The sequence below is a fragment of the Amia ocellicauda genome, chromosome 7 (assembly GCF_036373705.1).
Source record: "Amia ocellicauda isolate fAmiCal2 chromosome 7, fAmiCal2.hap1, whole genome shotgun sequence".
NCBI classification, from domain to species: domain Eukaryota; kingdom Metazoa; phylum Chordata; class Actinopteri; order Amiiformes; family Amiidae; genus Amia; species Amia ocellicauda.
In genome coordinates this window covers 11664518-11689441 of record NC_089856.1, presented here as the reverse complement: position 1 = coordinate 11689441, position 24924 = coordinate 11664518, and the positions used below count along the sequence as shown (strand labels likewise).

At 45.5% G+C, this 24924-nt stretch overlaps 1 protein-coding gene across 3 annotated transcripts in view; it reads right to left on the bottom strand.

The window, feature by feature from the left end:
• Positions 1–1918: 1918 nt before the first annotated feature.
• The window catches only part of arhgap9 (Rho GTPase activating protein 9), a 45076-nt gene continuing 22070 nt past the window's right edge, over positions 1919–24924 (bottom strand). For 2 of the 3 annotated variants that reach the window (XM_066708406.1, XM_066708407.1), the window contains 17 exons: positions 21213–21455; positions 19344–19433; positions 14849–14923; positions 13988–14137; positions 12098–12199; positions 11829–11890; positions 10969–11056; positions 10481–10576; positions 10051–10149; positions 9322–9439; positions 8955–9074; positions 8744–8842; positions 8527–8604; positions 7866–7919; positions 6785–6919; positions 5953–6058; positions 1919–3666 (listed from right to left, as the gene is read on the bottom strand). In XM_066708406.1, the coding sequence (XP_066564503.1) occupies positions 3477–3666; positions 5953–6058; positions 6785–6919; positions 7866–7919; positions 8527–8604; positions 8744–8842; positions 8955–9074; positions 9322–9439; positions 10051–10149; positions 10481–10576; positions 10969–11056; positions 11829–11890; positions 12098–12199; positions 13988–14137; positions 14849–14923; positions 19344–19433; positions 21213–21455 (1905 nt within the window). In that variant the 3' untranslated portion in view covers positions 1919–3476. The remainder of the gene's footprint in view (positions 3667–5952; positions 6059–6784; positions 6920–7865; positions 7920–8526; positions 8605–8743; positions 8843–8954; positions 9075–9321; positions 9440–10050; positions 10150–10480; positions 10577–10968; positions 11057–11828; positions 11891–12097; positions 12200–13987; positions 14138–14848; positions 14924–19343; positions 19434–21212; positions 21456–24924) is intronic. The other variant, XM_066708408.1, reaches the window with a different exon arrangement.

Genomic DNA, 24924 nt, shown 5'->3' with positions numbered 1-24924 from the left:
CCCAGAGTTTCAAGTGGTCCAGTACCGTGCTCTTGTAAGACCCTTGGAGTTGCTTGTTTACTTCACAAATAAATAAGGAAGGAAAGTTCCTTACTGAGGCTTTCAAACTACATGACGAAAACACACTATAGGCAGTCCACCACTCACAGCAGGTGAGGGAAAAAAGGCGTCGGTCCAATCTGATGTTCCCATAGAAACAATGTTGTGAAGAGGTGTTACGCTCCTGCCCAAGGGCCTGATGACCAACTTTCATAGAGATGACCAACACCATATTTAATAAGATACATATAGGTACCTTCTTATATGATACAGCAACAATGAATATAGGTAGAGCATATGTATGTAAATGCATACATAACTTTCACAAAGTATGTCTGTCAGTCTGTCCTCGCAGCGGAAAGCTCCTTATGGCTGCCTGGTATTCATTACAGGGGCCTGAACATTTCTTGGCAGTATTTAATACATGTTGTTTCTTCATATCTTTTTTGTTGGTTTTATAGAAATCTTCCTCTAAGTGGTTGCCAGCAGAAAACAGATTAAATGCTTAATTACCGAAGACACTGTATAAATTACGACTGGCAGTAGAATGATCACCGTCAATAATGTCAGACACAACTTCTAAAAACTGCTGTGTGAAAAATCCATCAATTTCAACAAACTGAAGAAATTATTTTTTTCTTAGGTTCATGGATTCCTCAGGGTCGAGTCCTGATCCGGATCAGGGATTGCTGAGTTGAGCACTGATCCATTTATTACACCACAGCTGGGCTTAAGATCAGGCTTGGAGCCTGGAGTCACATCAGCTCTATGTTCGCAGACAAAAAAAGGAAGCTTTCAAAGAAAACACCATACCTACAGTGAAACATGGAGGAGGCTCGGTTATGTTTTGGGGTTGCTTTGCTGTGCCTGGCACATGGTGCCTTGAATCTGTGCAGGGCACAATGAAATCTCAAGACTATCAAAGCATTTTGGAGCTAAACGTACTGCTAAGTGTCAGAAAGCTCTGTCTCAGTCGCAGGTCATGGGTCCTCCAACAGGATAATGACCCAAAACACACAGCTAAAAGCACCCAAGAATGGATAAGAACAAAACATAGGACTGTTCTGAAGTGGCCTTCTATGAGTCCTGATCTGAATCCTACTGAACATCTATGGAAAGAGCTGAAACTCACAGTCTGGAGAAGCACCCATCAAACCTGAGACAGCTGGAGCAGTTTGCTCAGGAAGAGTGGGCCAAACTACCTGTTAACAGGCAGAAGTCTCATTGAGAGCTACAGAAAACATCTGATTGCAATGATTGCCTCTAAAGGTTGTGCAACAAAATATTAGGTTGAGGGTCCCATCATTTTTGTCCATGCCATTTTCATTTGTTTTATTATTTATAATATTATGTTGAAAACCAAAATCACCTGAGTTGCCACCACACTGCGAGTGTGAGGATCCAGCGCCGTAACTAGTAACATGGTCGGAAATGACGGAGCACCACGAGTGTGAATCACCTTAAATCAAAATGCTGTGAATGGAGGACTGCCTGTAGCCCCGGACTGGAACAGAATTAAACCAACTGCCCACGCGTTTAAAATTCATCTCACCTACAGTCGAGAGAGCATCTGCTAAAGCAACAGTCATCTGTTCCCCCAAGGAGTGTTAGTTATAAACAGCTTTGATCTTGGAGATTTTACATAACCATACAGACAGAGAAAAACAACAAATTAATCTAAATTCATCCGAACATCCGAGACATAATTACAAATAAATGTAAAAAAAAAAAAAAAGATAACCAATTATTTTTTACAATAAGAAGTTGTATTTTTTAATTTACCTAGTGCCCATATATAGTGAACACTCTAAAAAGCGGACAACGCTGCATGTTAAATACACTGTACACCATAATTGCAAAGAATCTCTATTTACAACAGTGGAGAGCAATCGGCATTTATTAGTAAGGAAGGCTACCTCCTGAGGATACATTTGTAACAGTGCATTGCCTTTTTTTTAAACTGTCCAACCCCCAAGAGCAGTGCTTGAAATGCCAGGTAATACTGATCCGCCCAGTGTCTGAATCATTCAATACACATTTCACATGCTTTGCTACTGTGTGAGAAGGAATGGATTACAAATACTACAAAATTGCACTAAGATCTTTACACACAAAAAAAACATATACTGTCGTAATCTTTTTTTTTTCTTTGTTTGTTTTAGGGACCTCGAGGGACAGGGAAATATAAGTAGACAAAACAGACAGACAGACAAAAATACTACCTGAGGTCTTTCACTCATTGCTGTGGCCCTGTTTTAATTGCGAAGACACATCACAAAGTGAATGGGCTAAGTAGACTAGTCTGCATGTGCACAGAGGGCAGCAGCACTGCCTGGCTTTATGGGGCGTGGGCTGGAGAGAGAGTGGTGGAACACAGCCAAAGGAAATATCTGTATCTCCCATCCTTCATAATCTGGTGCCCAGACCAAGAACACATGTTCAGTCCAGGCACAGACCTCCCTGTCCATCACTAGGTGAAGACTGGGGACCAGTGTAACGTTCTCCTCTGACCCAGGGACCAGAAAGTTACATTTGGCTCAGGACACACAGTGTCCCCTTACGCAAGCACCCCCCTCCCCGCACACACACACACACACACATATGTGTCTCACAGTTAAATAACAGTGCTTATTCTATTGCTTAAGACAAGGAAAACCCCTTCCTTTTGAAAAATAACATACAATAGAATAAAGATAAAACAAAAACCAAACGACATCATCACAATAACATGCTATAACAGCTGTCCATTCGCGCCATGAGGATGCATCATGTTCTTTTCGCTCCTGCTGGAAAAGAGGACTTTCCACAGCTTTCCACAAGTCAAGACTGTTCGTGAAGCCGTTGAGTTTGTTGGCGTCAGATGTTTTTACTTCTCTGCCGATTCCCACCAGGGCTTGTGGGACTTGGGGAGGGGGAGAGGGGCTCAGAGGGGCTAGCGGAGTATGTTTCACAGCTCTGGATTGTCTACTTAGAACCTCTTTCCAACATGGCAAGACCGACACACACAAACTGAACATCTCAGCGAGTCTCAAGGCCCTAAGGCTGAGCCAATCGGTCCCACCTCCCAGGGCAGCCCTCTGTGTGAGAGCAAAATCACTGGCACTGAAACTTGAAAAATATTATCTGATAAAAAAAAAAACTGTTTTTTGTTTTAAGTTTCTGTATGTCTGTTGTTTCGAGACTTAGTCAGTCACTGGCAATCAAGGCTAGGGGCGTCAGATGAAGGAGCAAAACTGTAAATGTTGAAAGAGCCAGATCACGAATTTGAGAGATGAATTGATGGAGTCTCACGGTCCTGAGTGACCTCTTAACCAACTGACAGCGTAGACCGCTCCCTTCCACACACTTCCACCACCACGCCTTACCACCATACTGGCAGAAGACAGGAAGCAAGAGAGAAAGATTGTGTGTGGTTTCAGAGGCAGGTCAGAGAGGGGTCAGAGAAAGTCTCTCTCTGGGCCAAAGATGTGCTCGTACTCGCTAAGAATGAGCTCCACGGCCTGGTTCTGGTAGACCATGTTGACAGCCATGTTGGTGAAGTCTCTCTCCGGCCGCATCAGCGTGGGTCCGAACACGATGCCGATGTTCTGGGTGGTCATGCGGTTGGTGTCCGAGTGCTCGTTCACCCTGCAAACACACACACACACACACACACACACACACAGAGGTCAAGGGTTAAAGGTCATTTCCAGAGAAGCAGGTCACAGCACAACGCCGGCAAACTGCTTAATGGTCTCACTTGGTCTCGCGCTTACGGCACGTCCGGTGAAAACCAAATCTCAATTCAGTGCGATTCCTCAATAATATGAGGGATCCAAAAAACAAGCGGGAAAATCAAATCGCGCTATAACCTCTCTTCTCTTAATAATAATAATAATAATAATTTGTCAGAGGAATGGGGTTTGTTTTTGACATCTAAAACCCCAAATATTCCCCCTTTTTTTCCAGCCTCTATTAATGATGTTTGCGGTTGAGGCCGCGACGGTACAGAGTTGTGATAATTGGAGCAGAGAAAGAAGAGACAAGAAAAAGCCAACAAAAGAGGACAAAAGAAACAGAAACAGAAGATCAAAATACCTGGAAAACCAAAGCTAGATATCAAGAACGATGAAGAAAGTATGCCTGAGGGAGAAACAGCAATGAGCAGAACAAGAAGATCATAAAAGCAAGCAAAAGCAAGAGGGAGAGGAACGTAAAAGAAAAGGCAAATACATGAAACCGAGAGAGAAGAAAGCGGAAAAAAATAATTAAGAAACCCAGAGAGAAACAGCGGCACCAGTTCACCAGCCAGAGCGGGGCTATAAATACAAGCTGTGCGGTGGACAACCACAGGCCTGGCAGGAGAGAGCAGGGCAGCAAACAGCCCGGGGAGACTGCAGTCTGTGACAGACACACAGAGAGACACTCACACATACACACAGACTCTCAGAGACACACACACACACACACACAGATACACACGTACACACACAGAGACAGGCGCACTCACAGAGACGCACCATTTTGTATAAAAGCTCAGAGATGCGGCTCAAAAGATAAATCGATGACCAACAGGGAGGTGAGAGAGGACCTGCCCTAATACCAGGAGATTTTACAGGGCAATCAGCTCTTGTTTTCCCTGGGTTGTATAAGGGAAAGTGAGACTGTAGAATAAGGCCAACATGGGACAGCACAGCGTGAACACGATAGAAATAGTGCTTTCAATTTGGAGTCAAACTAAGTGGCCATGGTAGCAATTATTCTAATCCCTTTTAATTGAATGCATTCTCTCTGTCCTTCTCTCCCTCTTTCTTTATTCTCTTTGTTCTTTCTTTTTTTTTAAAACATTGGACGCACGGAGCAGTGGACAGGCACGTGTTCCCAAAGCCACGGTCAGCCCTGCCCGGGACGCCCCGGACGGCAGTCACTTCCTGTGCCGGTTTGCACCAGTCCCGGAGTCCGGAGGCAGGAGGGGGAGGAAGGAGTTAAGGACTGAGGCCAGGGTGAGTGATGCATTTTTCTAAAAATGACATTCCCACCAAGCCACAGAGACCGACAGTAATTGCTCAAAACTTCCACATAAAAAAAAAAAAAAAAACAGAAGAAAAAGGCCGTGAGGGGAAAAAGAAGAGAAAAAAAAACAGCGCGTGGTTCCAGCGGCGCTTCCTTCTCCTCTAACAGACCCACCGCAACTCCCCAGAGAGAGGGCCGCGCTGCTGGGCACGGAGACGCTGCCCCTCTCCCTGTGTCACCGTACTGCCTGCCAACCTCCCTGTCTGACTGTGTGACGATCCCTGACACGCTGCCAGGGCCCCCTGCCCTGCTGGCTGGCTGCGCGGCTGACTATCCGGAGCTGGCCCGGGTATCAACCAAGACCTCCTAAAGTCACTCCATAAATCAGAGCAAAACGTATCTTCGGCGCTCTCTTCCAGTAATTGGATGTCTGTAGCCAGCTAGACCTCGGCAAATCCCAGCGCTGGCTGGCACAGCAGAGAGCGTGCTTGCTTTAATACGGGGGCGGCTGTGGGCTGCAGCCCGGGCCCCTGCAGTCAAGGGGAAAGGGGTAAGCCCTGAGGTTTCTGCACTAGGGTTACATGATTCACTCGCTGTAAATTACAGGCGTGAGGATAGCGGAGGAGGCGGTTTGGGGGTGCAGCAAGAGGGGGAAAAGGGGGAATTTGAGGTATTGAATGGAGAGGGAGGCAGGACTAGGTAAAATAGCTACAGAAGCCCCAGTTGAAGAAGTGACCCATCTGCCCTGCCAGGTGTGTCTGTATGAGCAGTTTTTTTTTTTGGTTAGTTTCTTTTAAACCTCTCAGATCTCATCCAAAGACCACCAGCGCCTGCTTGGATGATGAAACACCCCCACCTTCTGGAAGGCATCAGACACTGCAGGCTAGAACAGTGAAAAGGCTTCCCAGACTCACTCTTTACCTCTTCAGGTGTGTGAAGATGAACCTCATGGTGTCGTGGTTGGGGGGCGGCAGCTTCTGCACCAGCCACTTCATCCGGGTCAGCCTGTCCAGGTAATCGGGGATTTCTGTGGGACAGGTGAGGACGACAGTTAAGACTAGTCTAACGCAAGCCAGTCAGTTGCATTAAAATGAAGACTTTGACTTAGCCTCCTCACCCCCAGGCTTACTTAAAATGTGTTCCTCTATCTTTCCACTGAAACTGCTTGCCTGAGACACAGTTGCTAAGGCGACACTGTCACTGATGCTGACAGGTGGAGCCTCCCATTGGCTGACACCCACTCAGATCTCCCAAACATCGACATTACTTCCCAAACAGTCAATGCCCAATCATGTGCTCCATTTACATTTTGTTTCCTCTGAAATATTTGTTTCAGCACACTCTTCCATCGTTTCAGTTAGTGTTGTTAACTTTTTTGTTTTTTTATCCCACGCCTTGAGTGCAAGTTTCAGAACATTTCCCTCAAATTATATATTTTTCTGCATTATATTTCAAAAACTAGCATAGTGTCCGCCATGTTTTGAGTATATTAAAATTCCCAGAACGCATTAACTAAGACTAACTAACTAAGACCAGTCTAAGGAAAGATGCAATGGTTTTAACTGAGTGGCTATCGTTAGTATGGACTATTACTATTGTTATTTCCCAGGACTGTTAAATTGTTAAATTATCCCAGCATCCCACTTTCCACCTGTCCTCTCAGTCTCAGAAACCCAGTCCCATCCCTCCCCGGAGGAATACAGAACCCAGTGGGGGAGTGGTTGGGGGTGTACGGTGGCTGGGATGCACTCACTGACGGTCTCCACAAAGTCGTTAAAGAACCCATAGGGGACAAGCGGCTCCGGAAGCTCCCGGAAGAACATCTTGAGTGCTCCGGTGATAACGTGGATGTCCTCCCACTGACTGTCATCCAGGTTCAGCTTCTCCTCTGAGGGAGGGGAGGAGTGAGACAGAGAGAGAGCATGAGAGTGAGAGAGAGAGAGAGGGACAGAGAGAGAGTGAAAAATGGGTGTGGAAGAAGGAAAGATCAGAAGAGAGGGGCAGGAGAAAGAATGAAAGGGCAACAACAACAGGCAGAGGGAGAGAAGGAGAGGGAGATGACAGTGTTAGAGCCCAGTCAGTCACACCTCACACTGGAAGCAGTCTGACAAAACAGGCCTGGCTTAAAGACAACGACGCGCTGGGAAGCTGTTAGAGAGAGGCGGGTGCTGGGAAGTGAACTGATCGGGTCAGTACAGAGGCGACAGGCGGTACAGTGGGGCTCAAAGAAGAAGGTGGCTTCCATGTACCACTGTACAGCTTATATACAGAGCTGCTGCTGTACCCCAAAGCAACCAGTAGATGTCTCCACCAGACAGCTCCATAGGCCCACTTGGTGCCTGAAGACACGTCTAGTTCCTGATGATTTAGAAGTAGGAAAACCTGTGATATCAAGGCTGCTGCTTTGAAGCTGTGAAGAAAAGCTGACCGACAGGAATACTGATAATATTCCAAAGCATTCTGCACAGGAGAAAAATGCCTCTGAATGAAGCACAAAGCACACTGATGGCAGCAGAGTATAGGCAGAGAGCAGGCAATGTTGTTTACCTCTATGTGTAGCTACAGTATAATACTACAGTAAACTACCCACTAGATGTGGATGTGACCAGTTAGTAGTTTGGGGTCTAAAGAAAGCTGAACTCCTTGACATAAGGAATAATGTTGCTGGTGAGTTCAATGACACCTCATGCCCTGAAAACAACACAAGCAGGTGGGTTTAAACGGCGCACACAAAAGCGCACTGGCAAGCCTGGCCAGCAGGGGGCGCCGCAAAGCTCTTTCTTTTCACACCAAGGGCCGAAGCACGGGGACTGTGGCTCTGGCTGTCTCTCTACCTTGTACCCGCTCCTCAGGGAACAAATACCGGCCATCTGTGGTCACAGCTCGCTCTGCAAAAGGCAACACTGGTTTAATGCGCCGGCGTGGCCGCTCCTCGGGACTGCTGGGTCCGAGCTAACACGATATATGACACGAAATGGCATGCCTGCACAGCCTCCAGGGGAAGAGCACTTATACAGTATGCATGGAAATGACACTCATCCATACAGTATCCATGGCAGCAGCACCTATACAGTATCCATGGAAACAGCCACTGTATAGTATCCATGGAAATAGCACCTGTATAGTAACCATGGTCACAGCCCCTATACAATATCTGTAGCAACAGACACTGTATAGTACTGTACAGCCTCCCATGTCAATTTATAGATGATTATAAAAGCTCCAGTGAAAAACAATGGCTGTTAATTAGCTACAGCCAAAGTCCAGGGGGAAGGGTTTTAATCATAATCAGAGCTGATCAAAAGTAACCTAATTAAAAAATAAAAAATAATTAATGATGTTGTTTCGGTCAATGGTGCAGAGGAACTTGCACGATGCGAAAGTAAAAAACTAACTGTTATGTCATCGCATTGTTGCCTGTGGTAACAGCCCCTATACGCAGCGACCATAAACACGACCCCTGAACTCTGTATCCATGGAGACAGTCTCACTCACCGTGGTCCACGATGAAGCGCAGTTTCTGGATGACCGCCAGGTTGCCGCTCACCCTGTATATCCCATCCGCCTCCAGCCCTTTGGACACACACACACACACACACACACACACACACACAGTTAGAGCCATTCAGCACACTGGTCACTGTTATGATTGTATATTTTATAAAACATCTACTGTATAGCATATTATTATTAGTAGCAGCAGTATGGGTACCTCTCTTCTCCACGGCCTCGGTACACATCCGCACAAACTTGGGCACCGTGTTCTTCTCTCGCTCGCACAGCGCATCCAGTCGACACCCGAACACCTGGTCTGTGGGGGCGAGAGGCGCAGACGATCAGGGCACGAGAGACTGTGTGTATCAGTCAGTGCGTGTGTGTAAGTGTGTGTCAGTCAGCCAGCCAGCCAGTGTCGTGTGCCGTACCCTTGATCAGCCCCTTCTCCTGCAGGGCCTGCAGCGGGGGTCTCTTCAGGATCAGCTTCTTGAGGCGGCTCTTCACGCGCTTCTTCTCCGAGTTCTCCAGGTTGGAAGTGGAGCGGGGTACTAAAGAGCGACAGAGGCTGGGTCATTAGAATTGCTGTTATTTATTTGAATGTATTATCATATTGATCATTCTTGTATTGTAAGAGCAGGATGTCATGGAAATAGAGCTTATTTGAATTGAACTGAAGTGAAATTAGAGAGACCAGAGAGAGATAGAGGTAGAGTGGTAGAGAGAGAGACCAGAGAGAGGGCTGTGATGGGAGGAAGAGAGGGCTGGGAAGGGCGGGGCTTTGGACGGGAGTCTCACAGGAGGATTTGCGTCCAGATCGGGACTCGTCCTCGTCTCCGCTGTGGTCCAGCATCTCGACACTGCCGGCGCGACGCAGCGAGTAAAGCAGCACATTGTCCAGGGGGTTCTCTCTGTCCTACAACACACACACACACACTGCACTGTAACACACTGTACACATACACACATACACACATACTGCACTGTGACACACTGTATACACACACTGCACTGTACACACACACACTGCACTGTGACACACTGTACACACACACTGCACTGTACACACACACACTGCACTGTGACACACTATACACACACACACTGCACTGTAACACACTGTATACACACACACATACTGCACTGTGACACACTGTATACACACACTGCACTGTACACACACACACTGCACTGTGACACACTGTACACACACACTGCACTGTACACACACACACACTGCACTGTAACACACTGTACACATACACACACATACACACATACTGCACTGTGACACACTGTATACACACACTGCACTGTACACACACACACTGCACTGTGACACACTGTACACACACACACTGCACTGTAACACACTGTATACACACACACACACACACACTGCACTGTGACACACTGTACACACACACTGCACTGTACACACACACTGCACTGTGACACACTATACACACACACACTGCACTGTAACACACTACACACACACACACACACACAATGTAGTGTTCTCACCAGGCGGTCGATGACACTCTGGATGGTGCTGTACCACTCTCTGATCACAGAGTCTGTGTCGGACTGCAGCAGGAACTCATTCCCGGTGACCGTGCGGAGCTGGAGGGGTGCAGAGTAAAGCAACACCGTGTCTGCCGCTGTACCCCCCCTCACCCAGGTGACAAAAATGACCTACAACTACAATCACTCACACTAAGGCTTAGACGAAGTAAAAGTGGTGGTAGCTAGTAACCGACTTGTTTAGTTGTGTATGTCTATGCGTGCTCTGCACCTTATACTCCCTCTCCCTTGATATACCCCCATCCTCCTCCCTCTCTCTCAATTCAATTAAAATTCAATTAAATGCAATTTGCTTTATTGGCAGGATAATAGCTATTGCCAAAGCATTATACAAATTATAAAAAACAATAAAACACTCTCTCTCTCTTACCCGGAAGACGTTCTTTTTGCTGGATAGCTCATTGGCCCAGTGCAGCTGAGCGCCCCGCAGGTCCACGCTGCTCTCTGGCTTACTGTTCCCCGGCTTCTACTCAAAAACACACACACACACACACACATTAATACACTTTTGAATACGCAACACACACACACGAGATAACAAACCACGCACAAAAAACAGCAAAGCACTCTACCACAAACTCAACAACCAAGAAACACACGCATATTAAATATGCAACAGCACCCACTCAATAACACACACACACATACACACAATGACACAAATACTTGCTAAACACACACACACACACACAATACACAACACATTTATACAATCAGGTGTGAAATCCTAAAGCCGCTCAGATATAACCAGTATATACAGTGTACTGTAGCACAGGTTGAGAGTGATTGAAGATTGCTAAGCTGTCCAGGGCCACAGGAGACAGCGTGGGGCCGACACTGTAACAGGGGCTTGCTTACCCAGCTGGAGGGTGTCTGTGCTTTGGGGTCCTTGAAGAAGACCAGGCTGTTCCCCACCAGCACCACCCACGAGGGATTCCAGTTCTTCCTGCAACACACCAAGCAAGAAACTGGAAACTGGTCGGCACTGCACACAGCACTACATAGTGTCACATGATCGGCACAGATGCAGAAAACTTGCAAGTTTGACACACTGCAGTGCATAATGCCACGCCACATTACAAAATACACAAAGGCCAGGAGTTTTACGATACCGATGCCGGTTCACAATACTCATACCATAAATGGACAGTGGAGATTGACATGAAGATGGGAGCTCAAGAGACCAGGGCGGGATTGGGAAAACTCTTGGGACGGGCAACAACAGGATTTAAGCTACCGGTAATGGGCAGAAAAAGGACAGTTCCCAGCAGACAGGAAGTGTAATTTGTTTTTTGACTCATAAAAGTAATTCCACACCACATACATATGAACACTGTTTTCCTTCCAGCCAATCAACATCAGATCTTGACCAATTTACTTAACTAATGAAATACAGACTTGCATTTTCGACTGCACCACATTATTTAGAACTGTCACAGTGACGGCTAGGTGTGTAGTACTATAGAAAAGCATGGTGGAGGCAGCAAAAGATACATTACAAAAGCTTTGTTTGTTTTTTGTTTTAGAACAGTAATGGTACAGGATGGGACATGATGTCACAGGAATGAGAAAAATATATATCTATGGGACGGGATGGGAAAAATTCTGACGGGACAGGATGGGATGAGGATATTTTGGGTGAGACAGGACTCAAGAATCAATCCCGTGTCACTCTCGTAATGGACAGACAGATGATGCGGGATGCAACCTCGGCTCACCTTAGCTTTCTGCCCCCTTCGGCAATCTTAGTTTTATTGAGCAACCCGGCCTTTTCCAATTCCTGTAATAAGATGAAAACAATCTTTTATCAATGCTGCATTGTTGGGGCATTTCGTGTTAATTTCCTTGTTAAAATCTATGCCCGGGGACTGGTCGTTGTAAATGAGTTTGGTTACAGCGTATGTTACAGCATATTAATTTCGGTTCAGTTTACTCAATGTCCCTGTCACATACAGATATAAACGAAAGGGGGTGTGTGCGCACTAACCGGTGTGGTGCTGTCAGAGCTGTCTGGGGAGCTAACAGGGGAAGGGGGCTCCACACCCCCACCCAGGATGTGGTGAGACAGATTCCTCCGGTGCTGGACAACCTGTGGGAGAAGAGACAGGAGAGACAGAGAGAGAGAGTTGATCTGCAGCACACATTACCAAAGGAATAAGAGACACTCATTTTTCGGTGCTGAGGTCAGAACCAGCCAGGGCACTCCACCAGACTCTGCCATGCCCCTGCACACCAAACCAATCCATCTCACCACTGGGATTGCGAAAGACCGCAGCGCATCAGCCCCCACATCCTGCTGGCGGTCACTCACAATGCGCATTAATCATTTTCCGGATTAGAAAACAAAACAGAAAAAGAGTAAAATGTGTTTGACATCTGCTCTTCCACACTCGCTGAAGCCTGGCCATGCCGCCCCCTGCCCCCCAAGCCACAACCTCCCCCGCACTCTGTGAGGACAAATTCAGCTCGCCGAATATAAGAAAGTCCGCCCTGTAACAGCTGTAGAATGAGAGTTAGGATGTGAAGTGTGCTCTGCTCAGTGTCTGTGCTGTTTGAAGGGTTTTTCTCTCTCCACGCTGCCATTCCTGCCCTGTGTGAGGTTACAGGATTACAAGGCAGAGTCGCGAGTGATTAAAATCACAGAGGGAGAAAATATATATAGATATAAACAACATGAAGGGAGAACAGCCTGAGGCCGTGCAGAACAAGCTGTGGAGAGCTGTTGTGTCAAAAGCGAATGAGGAACTGCGCTGCGTGTGGTCATTACTCTTCCTCTGTCACAGTCCCGACCACAGCCCTCTTCTACATATCCTGTTCAATCGACCGATTTCAAGCGCAGCAACTGCAGAGACGGGGGGCTGAAAGAATCAGTCTGTGTCCAAAGGCAAATCTATCCTCTTGTGTTCATGACTTCGATACAAAGAATCTGTATTACATCAGTTTGTAAAATATTCATGATTTGATTTATCTACTCCTTCTTATATATCTGTATCCCTGCCTGTCACGTTTCCAACAATTACAATACCTGACACGACATATTGTTTTGCTTTTGGAATGACATGTATTGCTTTTTTGTTTCTTTAACTTCCCCTGAAACTTCAATGAAGAACATAAAGACTTTGGCTAAAAAATACGAGAAAATGTTTCAAGGCGCTTGTAAAAAAACACAAAGAAATCTCAGCAAACTTTAAATCTTTTGGGACCTGTTTTAAAGTTGGCTTTAAAAAAATATAATGAGAAACAAATTGCAGGGATAGTGTAAAGCAAAGTAAGCTAAAGTTAATACCCAGCGAACCAAACTACATTGCGACAACGCTGCAATAAAGTGAACAGAGAGCTGTGATGTCGTGGTAAACACACATCTGTGCACTACAGAGGACAGTGTCAAAACACATTCAAATAACACTATAACAGTACATTTATAAAACTGCTGAAGATGCACAACATAACAAAATGGAATCCTGTATACCCATGAAAAATAACAGGATTGATGTGTCTTCAAATGCGTCTCAGAGACGCAAGGACAACGCCACCGAGAGACCATCTGAGAACGTTGCATTAGCACGGTCAGGGACAGATATCGACAACACAGTGTGATCAGGATTACATGTTTCTGAAAAAGCTCTCTCACGTCACACTTATCACAACCATACAACTATGCACACACTGGCAGAAACACAATTTGTTTGCTGGGTAAATAAGGCCAATAAGACCCAGACCCAGTCAAGGGGCACAGAAAATGGTCCAGAGTGAAGAAAGACCGTGTAAATGATTTGTATGTATTAACTTCCCAGTGCTCTGAGCAGACTGGGGGTTTGTTTCTTCTAGTGTTGTTCCTCATTGTGCCCAGTGGGGGGCAGTGCAGTGAGGGGCCTACCTTGGAGTCGCTGAGCTCAGGGAAGATCATGGAGCGAGCCTGGTTGTGCCTCTCGCTCTTGAGCAGGACACTACTGTTGCGCAGCTGCGCCTCGCTGGGACTGAAGGGAGCGCTGTTCAGGGCGTCGGAGGAAGCGGCCCTCTGGATGTTCTGCGGGGGGGAAAACATACTGCTGTCACTGCAACCCGGATGGAATAGCGACATTCACATGTGTGCATGTTATTTTTATTTTATTTGAGCCATCCGGTTGACTTCCAAGTCCTGTTTTTTAATAGTCATGTGGAAAGCCCCGATTGTTGGGGGCCATATTTAAACTCTTCATGACTCATGCCTAATTCAATGTTGTTTGTTATTCATACTGCAAGATTCTTTCATAAATCATTACTTCCTGATAATGGTCCGTGAAGCTCTTAATTGATTACTGTGGGGGTGGGCACAGAGACATCATACACTTTAGACCATCTGACACAGGAATCCCCCCCAAGTACAACATAGAGTGGAGTTCAGATCAGAGTCCTCTCAAAGAAATGATGTTGTATGTCACAGCATGAGAAAGCTGCGCGGTGTCGAAACTGTGTGCATTGTGTGTGGATTGTATGTGCGCTGCATGTGAAATGTGTGATTGGGTCCGGATTGTGTGTGTTGTGAGTGGGTTGTGTGTGAATTGCATGTGGCTTGCGTGTGTGGATTGCCTGCATGCATTTCATCTGGATTGTGTGTGGATTATGTTCAGTTTGTGTGCATTGCATGTAGACTGTGCATGTATTGCATGTGAATTGCGTGTAGATTTTGAGTGCGCTGTATGTAAAGCATGACCGCGGTGGCCAGATGTGCTCCTTGGGGGGCTGCGGGTCAGCGTACCTGTCGCAGCTCCCAGCCGCCGTCCCCGTCCTGCACATTGTAGATGAAAGTGACTGGGCTGGCATCCGGGGAGTGCTGCAATGACACAACAGCACACAGTCAGAGAGCACAGGGCAACACAGTAACAGCATGTCAGCGACTCCCTCCTGTGACCTGGTCCGAAGTGTGCCGACGCGCTTAGGCAGTTTTTTGTTGTTTTTATTTTATTTTTGGCGAAGTGACAAAAGAGAGCTTCCCGATCTCAACATCACAGTCAAGGTATTGTCTCCACAGGACATATGGGAGATCACCATCATAGGTGACCCGAGGGAGTATCGGGCCACGTGAGGGGAAGCTGAAAGGTCCTTTGTCTTGCTTCTGCAAAATCATACCCGCATTTTTAATATGGGACATCAGATTCTGATAGCATGAGCCGTTCCCTGCACTAACTACACAAAACATTTCGCAAACCCTTTGTAGGATAAAAAAAACAAAAACTAAAAAAACAAATGCACACAGACTTGCATAACTGGGCTGCTAAATCTAATACGCCTTTTCCTCCGGTGTCGATTTTCACGTTCCTGTTCTTCTTTTCCGTTTCAGATGAGAAACCTAATATTGCATGTGTTTGAAGATTACATATAATTATTTTAAGGCCGTAAAAGGACATGTGAAACAAGTGTGTCCCCCTTGCTGACAATAAGAGGCCATCCCTCTGCATCTCTGTGGGACTCACTGTTGGGCTAGTATTCTCTTAACCACCGAGTAACCAACGAAAGTGTCTCCTAAACCACTCAATTCCTTTTCAGACCACACTCCAGCATGGGATCACCCAGCCCTGCTCTGTAAGCCACTTCCGAATCAGCACCAGTCCCAGGGAAATGAACGGAGGGGGCCCACACTGCGCCACAGAACCGACCTGCGCCACACAGAGAACGCAGAAAGCGGAGCGCAGTGAGACTTGAGAACAATTGCAACAGGAACCACACATAAGGGAGATGCAGATTTTTTTTTAAACCACAAAAACGAGGTGCCAGTTATCCGCTAGTAGAAAATGGAGCTCCTCAAATTCAGTAAATTTATGCCTGACCTCAGACCCAATCCGGTTAAGCCCTGATCAGTCTAGGTTAAACCTGAGACAAGAACAAGTGATAACCCTTCGCCCTTCAGAAACAGGGATCTCTGAAATCTGTGCCTGTGCAGTAGCTGTTTATCTTCTCTACGGCAAATGAACGACAGGAGATATGCAATATTTCTAGCTAAAACACTTTTTTTTGTGACTCACAGTGAGGCATTGAACTGAGACAGCACACACGCACACACACACCGACACAGAAACACAATCAACTTACGACAAGCTGGCTCATCTGCTCCATGCAGCAAGCGGCGATGGGGGCAGAATTAATCCACCTTCTGTACGCTCCTCGTGTCAAGACACACACACGCACTCACTCATGTATGCACACACACACCGTACACGCTGTGCTTAAGAGCTGTCTTCATTCAAACAAGGAAGATAATCTTGGTGTTATAGTCTGTGGCTTCAAGAATAAGGAAGTGGCCCGCTGGTGCAGAGCTGATCATTCTCTTCCTGCTCAGATAGCGCCTGAAAACAGCAGAGGAATCCACCGCTGTGAGAGAGGGGGCTTTTCTCAGGTAGAGAATGAAATAAAAAAAAGACGCTCTGCACTGAAGAGCTGATGACACTCTCTGCAGGGGCACTGGACGTGTATCAGAGGAGAAGCAGCCGTTGCAACACTAAGGACTAGCTCTCTGGTATCAACCACAGCTTTGCCCCACAGGCCAAGAGTTGCCGCAGCGGGTCCGAATGTGAAGCAATCTCATTCCCTTGCGTATGCTATGAGCAACAGCAATAAAAGCCTGCAATTTCATTTTCGGTCGCGGTACAAAGTTCAGGTCTTTGCTTTTGAACCATAAATTCTTCAAATAAGTGAGAGGGGGACTGTTTAAAGAGCACTGACTGTAGCAGCCGCAGTACGCTACAGTGTTTCTTTATGGTTACCTATGTAGTTGCCCTAGCATGGAACAGTGTATCTCTATGGTTACCTATGTAGTAGCCCCAGTATAGAACCGTGTGTCTCTATGGTTACCTGTGTAGTAGGCCCGACTGACCACACCTATTAGAAAGTGTTTTGTTGTCAAGAGAGAATGACGGACAAGACACAGTGCCTGGTTCTTAAGCAAGGGACAAACATTTAACCACCGTTTCCCATTTATATACAGCTCTGGAAAAAATTAAGAGACCACTGCAATTTTTTATTAAATCAGCATCTCTACATGTATGGCAGCCATTCCATTCCATTCATATTTTTATTTGGAATTTGGGAGAAATGTTGTCAGTAGTTTATAGAATAAAACAAATGTTCATTTTACCCAAACACATACCTATAAGTAGTAAAACCAGAGAAACTGATGATTTTGCAGTGGTCTCCACATTTTTTCCAGAGCTGTATATATATTTTCTTCCCCTCAGACTTGGGAGGGTTGTGCTCACAACTGTCAGTATAAGATATACAAAGAAGTAAAGGCGATAAATCCGAGAAACAAGTATGTGTGTGTGTGTGTGTGTGTGTGTGTGTGTGTGTGTGAGAGAGACAGGGAGAGAATTGTTGCTTTCCTAAACTCCCACCAAGCAAAAGCATCTACACAATACGCTATTGTGTCGGATCAGCAGGAGTCGCCCGTTTACAGCATTAGGATTAGATTAACAGAAACAGGCTTACAGTAAAAAAAACTAAGAAAATAAGGTAATCTCCTTTTTAATTTCAGCCCTGCTTCTTTTCTAAGCTGGAACATGCGGTCTGCAGCCTTCTGAACTCTGACACAGTGCCGGCACCGGAAATCACCCTGATGTGAGCAAAGGGGGCTCAATAAACAAGAGCCACACAACCGGTCTGCCACCTTCTCTTTTGTTTTTTAAAGATTAGTTTATATACTCTGCTTTGTCCAGTCATTTCATTTCCTATATTTGCCCGATATTTTATTTATTTATTTATTTATTCATTAGCAGAATTCAGGGTAATGTTTTCAAAGCATGACAAAGTCCAGTAAATACAAGCAGTGCAAAATAAAATAAGCACACATCATATAACAAGTGCTAACAAGTGCAAACAATAGCATCCAGTCCCTGGTGTGTGCTAATGGGTGGTGGGGGGGGCATAGGAACAGGAGCTACAGTAAATAATAAAAGTGCTAAAAATACATAAATAAACAGAAGCATGAGGGAGCATATTTTAATAAGAAAGCGCATAAGAGTGAGGGAGTTGAGCAGCCACTGTATTACAGGTACAGTCTGACCAGGTGTGTTTTGAACCCGATGGGTAGGTCACACATGTACCGACGCACACGCTGACGCACTGAACACACACACACACACACACACACACACACACACACACACACACACACACACACACACACACACACACACACACACACACACACACACACACACACAGAGCTCTCACAGATCCACAATTGTCCAGTAATTCCCTGTCCCTGGAATCTGGCCACGACCCAGTCAAACCAGGACCAGAACCTGCGCCCAGAGCCGTGGCTGTTCTTAACCACAGCTGCACGAGCGAAACAATAAAAGACAATAACTGAGCAATAACTGCAATCGTTCCATACACCAGAAGACTATCTCTCTCTTGGTGTTTGCATGTTCATATATGAAAATGGTAGCTACTCAGGGTGCATTTGTGACAACCGCAAAAAAAAAGGAAATGGAAAAAGAAAAAACACCTTTTTTAATGTATTTGTTATCTGTAAACTCCACGGCGTAATGCTAATCTCATGCTAATTTTGTAGCATTGGCAGTTCACTCACTTCCTGAAAACCTGGGCCAAATTTAACCTTGAACGGTTTATGCAGTGAAGTCATAGACAGACAGACAGATAAAGACACAGTTAGTCCCCTCATTTTGCATAAAAAACGTTTAGCTTTCGCACAAAATCTTTGCCATCAAATGAGAAAGGATTGTATGATGTTAGTTAGACTGATAGAAAATCTACCCACTTGTCTGAAGAGGAAAGTATTTGATCGATGCATACTACCAGTGCTCACTCATGGCTTTGTAACTTGGTCATTTAATGCAAACATGTTACAGAAACTGCGGATGATGCAAAGCAGTAATGAAAAGACGTAGGCTTGGAATAACGAGAGAAAGAACAAGAAACAAATGGATCCGAGAACAAAACAAAATATGTGACAATATTGAAAGAGTGAAAATGTTAAGATGGCAAGACACATTGCAAGAACAACTCAAAGATGGATGAAGGAAGCTATTGAATGGGTCCCAAGAGATAAAAAAAGACCAAGAAGATGACCACGTAAAAGGTGGAAACATCTTGGGGAGGCCTTCATCCAGCAGTGTAATACAGTCTGATGGTGATGGTTATATACCATTTTTTAATATTTTGTATAGGTTTCAAATTCACTGTGCAAGATGACGTCTGCAATAATAATAAAAAAGCACACACAAACACACACACACCTTATAAATGCTGCCATTGCCAGAATCCTGATTTGGAGGCGAAAGGTGGTTTGAGTCTCGTGGGAATGTTCCTCCTTGAAGTGGACTAGCCTGCAATGAGAGAGAGGGAAGGAGAGAGAGAGAGAGGGAGAGAGGGCAGAAGACAAGGAGACAATCAGAAATATAGGAATCTGTGGATGTTTCCATCTGTGTGTCTGTGGAAGGTACCTGCAGGTGAACAGTATCAAATTAATAACTTCCTATCCAGATTTGACTGCACGGCAGGCTGGGAAATGTTTAGCATACCAATCGTCACCCCAGGGCATGATGGGTACTGATTATCTTCCATGACCACTGCTCTAATCGGTCAACGACCTCGTGGTGTTGATTAGTACTCTCTTGTTTTCTGCAATCAGAGCCACAATCCAGTGCCAGTGCTGAGGACCTGCACTTAAACAACTTGCAGATTACCATCCTATTATTACGATGCTACTACGAGGTACAATATGATCAATTGATAATACCACAAGTCCACTCTCTCACAGAGGTCCAGACTGATCGATGCAACCCTCTGAGATTTTTAGATTTCCTGAGAAAAAAATAAACATTCACAAATCTCCCCTTTATAAGATGTTTCGACTGACTTTAATTCATTACAAATACACACATATATATTATATAAAATATATTTATATGTTCTATTTCCCTGCTGGAGTGTTGGAAAGGGCATCGTTCACTTCCTCATTCGGAGACACATAAACGAAAAAGGTGAAACTATAAACGCCAGATTGAGGAAGTGGCAGCGAGTGCTAGAGAGAGTAAAGGGCGACAGCAGCTCTGACTGTGATGACAGGAAGTTAATAGACAGTGAAACAGGACTATATAAAGTGGTGAGACTTAACTCTGGATGACTTGTAAAGCCCCATTGACAGAGGGAGGGAGAGAGGGAGAAGGCTGTTGATGTTGATGGTGAGAGAGAAAAACAGTTCAGGGAAGGTGGCACAGAGGGCAGTGATTGAGAAACTTGCTCATGTGTTGAAAGCTGCCCCTCGCCAGTTTTACAGTCTCCCAGCTTGAAAAATACCAATATTCTCATTATTTTATATCCTATTAGCTGATTATCCCGTCTTTAGGGTAATCCCGCGTGTGATTCTTCTGGGGCCGTTTCCCCAAGAGGTTAATCTCAGCGGCGCAAATGAAACCCCTCTGAACGAGGCTGTGGAAGACATGTTCTGCCAGGGGAGGACACGGGGTGGAGGGGGTCCATAACGCTTTAGACAAAGGGTGCTGACTGTTCTGGAAAGCGAAGACAGAAAACGTGTTTGGGGGAGGGTTTGCTATTGAAGGACTGTCCACATGTGCTTCCCTAATCGCAACAGGGTCTCTCCATGCCAGTGCATTGCTCGGTGTTGGGGGGGGGGGAGGGTGGTGGAGGAGAGGCAGAAGTGAGAGTTGGGTAAAAGCAACACTTTTTGTTTTTAATGTACATATATGTATATAAAAGACTATGGGGGGATTACCAGATGGAAAAGAGGAACTTGTGTACTTGGAGATTGAAGTGTGCCTCAATTAATTAATAATAATCATAATAATAATAATAATAATAACAATAACAACCCGCTATGAATTCCTTCTGCTTTGATGCTCAGGGTCCATAGTCCCATAATGCTGCAGAACTCATAACACAACACCTTCTACCAGATCTGACCCAAGCGCTTCACAGCACAGGCCTGTCCGCTCCCTCAGTCTGCCCAGGCCTCACACAGGGCCCACAATTTGCACACCACAAACCTCTCCAGGTTTCCTCTTGGGAAGTAGTGTGTAGCCTAGGATGAAGATGTGTGGCGGTGGTGTTGTGTGTGTGTGTGTGTGTGTGGCGGCAGGCCTCACCCGGCTGGGCGTGCGCTCCCGGGCGCGACGGGGGGGTTTCCAGGAGCGCTCCCGTGTCACGCTGTTGACGTAGAAGCAGCGGCCCGAGGTGGGGTCTAGGTGCTGCTCCCACAGGTCCAGCAGCTGCAGGGGCCGCTGGGTTGGGCTGGGAGGCTCCGCCTGGCGCCGCTTCACCTCCTCCAGGTTGCTGTAGAGTGGAGACTCCAGCAGAGACTGGCGGGGGATGTAGGACTGCGCCACCATCTGGGAAACAGAGTGACAGAGGATTACATACAAGACACACATACACACACACACAAAGCACACACACGCAGGAACACAAACACAGACACACTATTAAACACAAAAGATGATTTACATGCTTTCTCAGTGGGAGTTATGAGCTTTATGAGATTATAATGGTGTTATTTTCCCAGAGTGGCCAGAATTAATCGCCTGTACAGAATTCCATTACCTCACAGACAAACCCACACATTCAAATGTGAACGCACACACACACACAAACACACACACACACACAGACATTAAACTGCTTACTCTTATTCTCAATGAACAACACAAATCAACACTGTGGAGTGCAGGTTAGGGCTCTAGACTCATAACTGGAAGGTTGTAGGTTCAAATCCTGGGTGGTTGTACCCTTGAGCTCCAGTAAAAATGCCCAGCTGTATAAATGTAAGTGTGTGCTAAATGACAAATAATTTAATGTAACACAAAAATGGGCAGAACAATATTACAAGTAAAGTGCAGGCAGTGAATAGTACAGCCTATCGAAAACATGATCCAATAAATCTGTGAGGTGCAACTCTAGCCAAGGAGTTGAGAGTTGAGTTGGTAGAAAAAGTGACTAACGACAAACATACAATTGATAACAAGTCTGTGAGAGGAAGCAGGATGTCCTGGCGAAATAACAAAAATATATAGATGAAAAAATACAAAACTGAAAAATCCTCTTTGTTTACCAATAGCAGGCCGGGAGTCAAGCTGCTGGCTTAGAGACAGAAAGCTTTTTGTGTTTGTCTGTTTGTTTTGCTACGAATGTGGAGGTTAATGCAACCCTTATCTGCTTTACATAACACAGTCATTTCGCTAATGAGAGCGAGTGACCCGGTTGTTGCTTCTGCCCCAGCACACTGGACAGCAGGCACCCACTTCTGGCAGCGGCCACGGGAGGGCAGCACAACCCAGCCTCCCAAACCAACAGAGCCGGCCAGAAGAGCACAGCTAAGCCACCCTGATCCTACTGGCCACCCCTGGCTGTGATATCACAAAGACAGGCACAGAGAGACACTCTAGTTAAACCATAGCCTTGCTTAACTACATCTGGATCTTATTTACATGGAGCACAGACTGATAAAACCAGAGGCTCATTAAAATATTACGGGATTGTGAGCCCAAGATTAAAAACAGCTCTCCCACATTCCTACTGCGATACCCCAGGGTCTTCTGCATGTTAACACCTCGTGTGATTTAATGACTAAAAATAATATAATTGAAGGGGAACAAAATGGGTCTATTGTTATTTTTCAAGAGACAAATCATCCCCAATATAAAGCGGATGTTTCCTTCATGCCAGGCTCCTGCACACACTAGCTCTTGATTGCTTAATTAAGCCTCTGAAGGCACCACTAATCTGTTTAATTATACCTGCATTTAATTGTCGCCAGCTTTTAAAACAGCTGGAGTTTTAAAGTCATCCATGGTTTTATAGGTATCCTGAAAGCCACAGCTGTTTCACATTTGAAAATCATTAGAAACCTGCAGGTAGAAATAATCCTAGATCATGCTTGTGAGTGCGGGGGTTCCCGTACTGTGTCATGTCTTCCTGGGATGGCTGATTGCATCATGTCGTGGCCTATATTTTGGGTTAAACCGCTGTACATTTTGTAACAGTCATGCGCTGGGTCACTTTTTTTTTTTTTTTAAGTTTAAAATAAAAAAAAAAAGGATCTGGGGTCACGCCGATTTGGGAATCTGGTGTCCACCAATCCTGGACCGGTGTGTGCCCCGTGCCGAGGGAGCAGAAGGTGTGCGGAGTGCTCCCTGGTGCGGGCGAGCCGGGCGCAGGGCTGACACGCCTGTGTCGAGAGAGGAAGCTCTGTGGGTTTGATGATAATAAACTCTGCACTCGGCTCTTTTCAGAAACCGCTACCATCTCCTAACTGAAAGGCCGGGGACACTGCATCCCTTTCACTGCGTTAGCATTCTTTATTTTTAATGTTTAATCATTCGGCCTCTTCCTCCTAGATGCTTGTCTGGGGATTTCTGGGGATTTTTTCCCCTCTCTGAGTGCTCTTTTTGAGGTTTGGGTCCAATGGCAGGACTCCTACAGTTATTTCACTATTTCCTTTGAGCAGATAAGAGCAACACATCCTTAGTTTGAAAATACCAGGGCTGGGCCCAATCTCACCTGTTTCAAAGGCATTAATGGCATAAAAATAGAGAGAGAGAGAGAGAGAGAGAAAATGTGCTGTCACTTTGGATAATCCACTGGTCCTGTGAGGCAGGCAAGCAGGCAGGTCTGGAGAGAAAGAGCAAGAGAGAGAGAGAGAGAGAGAGAGAGAGAGAGCAAAAGGGATAGAGTAGCCCCCTCGCGCCCAGCCCCGGCACTGGGAACGCAGCACACATTGTTGCAGGTTTGTGCAAACAGGAGCTTGTGACCTGAATGCAATCCTAATCCCCGCTTTAAAGCTTAGTGGGCTGCGGGGAGCAGGAGAGGGGCCGCGGCGCAGCATCGGGGCAGGGGGGAGACAGCGTGGCCTACAAGTCCCCACACAACTTCCCACCCAGCCACGTTCCGCACAAAATCCACCCCCCCCGCTCATTCCAGTTCACTCCAGCCAAAATAAAATTAAAAAACTCCCTGCCAGATTCCCTCACAGGAAAAAAAAAAGCCGCCTGCCACCTCTATCCACAGTGTGACGTTGACAAAAAAAAGAGATGTAATCAGGGAGAAAAAAGACTGGCCCCCACTCTCACATGGCATCGCACACTGCAGCCAGACAGCACACAAGGCCAGGGGGGTGACAAAGAGGGCTTAACCCTTCAACTTTAAGATTAGATTTTTTAAGAAAAGCATCAACATCAATGTTTTTTTTACGGGTTTGTATTCGGGCTCTTTGCCACCGTATTGATCAACTCCAGTCCTGACAGGAATACCAAAACATTCCCTTTCCGCTGTGTGATGATTTACATTATACACCTCTACCTCGGTATAACGCAATATGATATAATGCAAACTCGGATATATCGCGGTAAAGCAAGAATGGTTTCCAAAGTCGAAACACAAAGCTGACTGCATTTACAATTTTTTTTTAATTTCACTCCGATCTCCATTGCATAAAACAGTCTTGTCTGCAAAGTCTTAATAAAAGTTATGATGTTGACAGTTTAAATCCGTTGATTAGTTTACCTTTTCTATAAGTAAAAACTCAGATCTGCAAAATGTTTTCAAACTATTTAATAGTTAACAGTTCATATTACTTAATCTACATATAACATAGTTGGCTGATAATTGCTAACAATTTGTAAGGATGTGTAATTAACAGCATTTTCTGATATTGTATGTGAATTTTGCATTTTCTTCTGCATTACATGCTAAGCAAACAGTTGATTAAACCAAACTCATATGGTTGCATTTAGCAGTGTTTTGTACCAGTGTTGTTAATACATTTTTAAGTAAGCTTATAAAATAATTGTTGTAATTATAGAA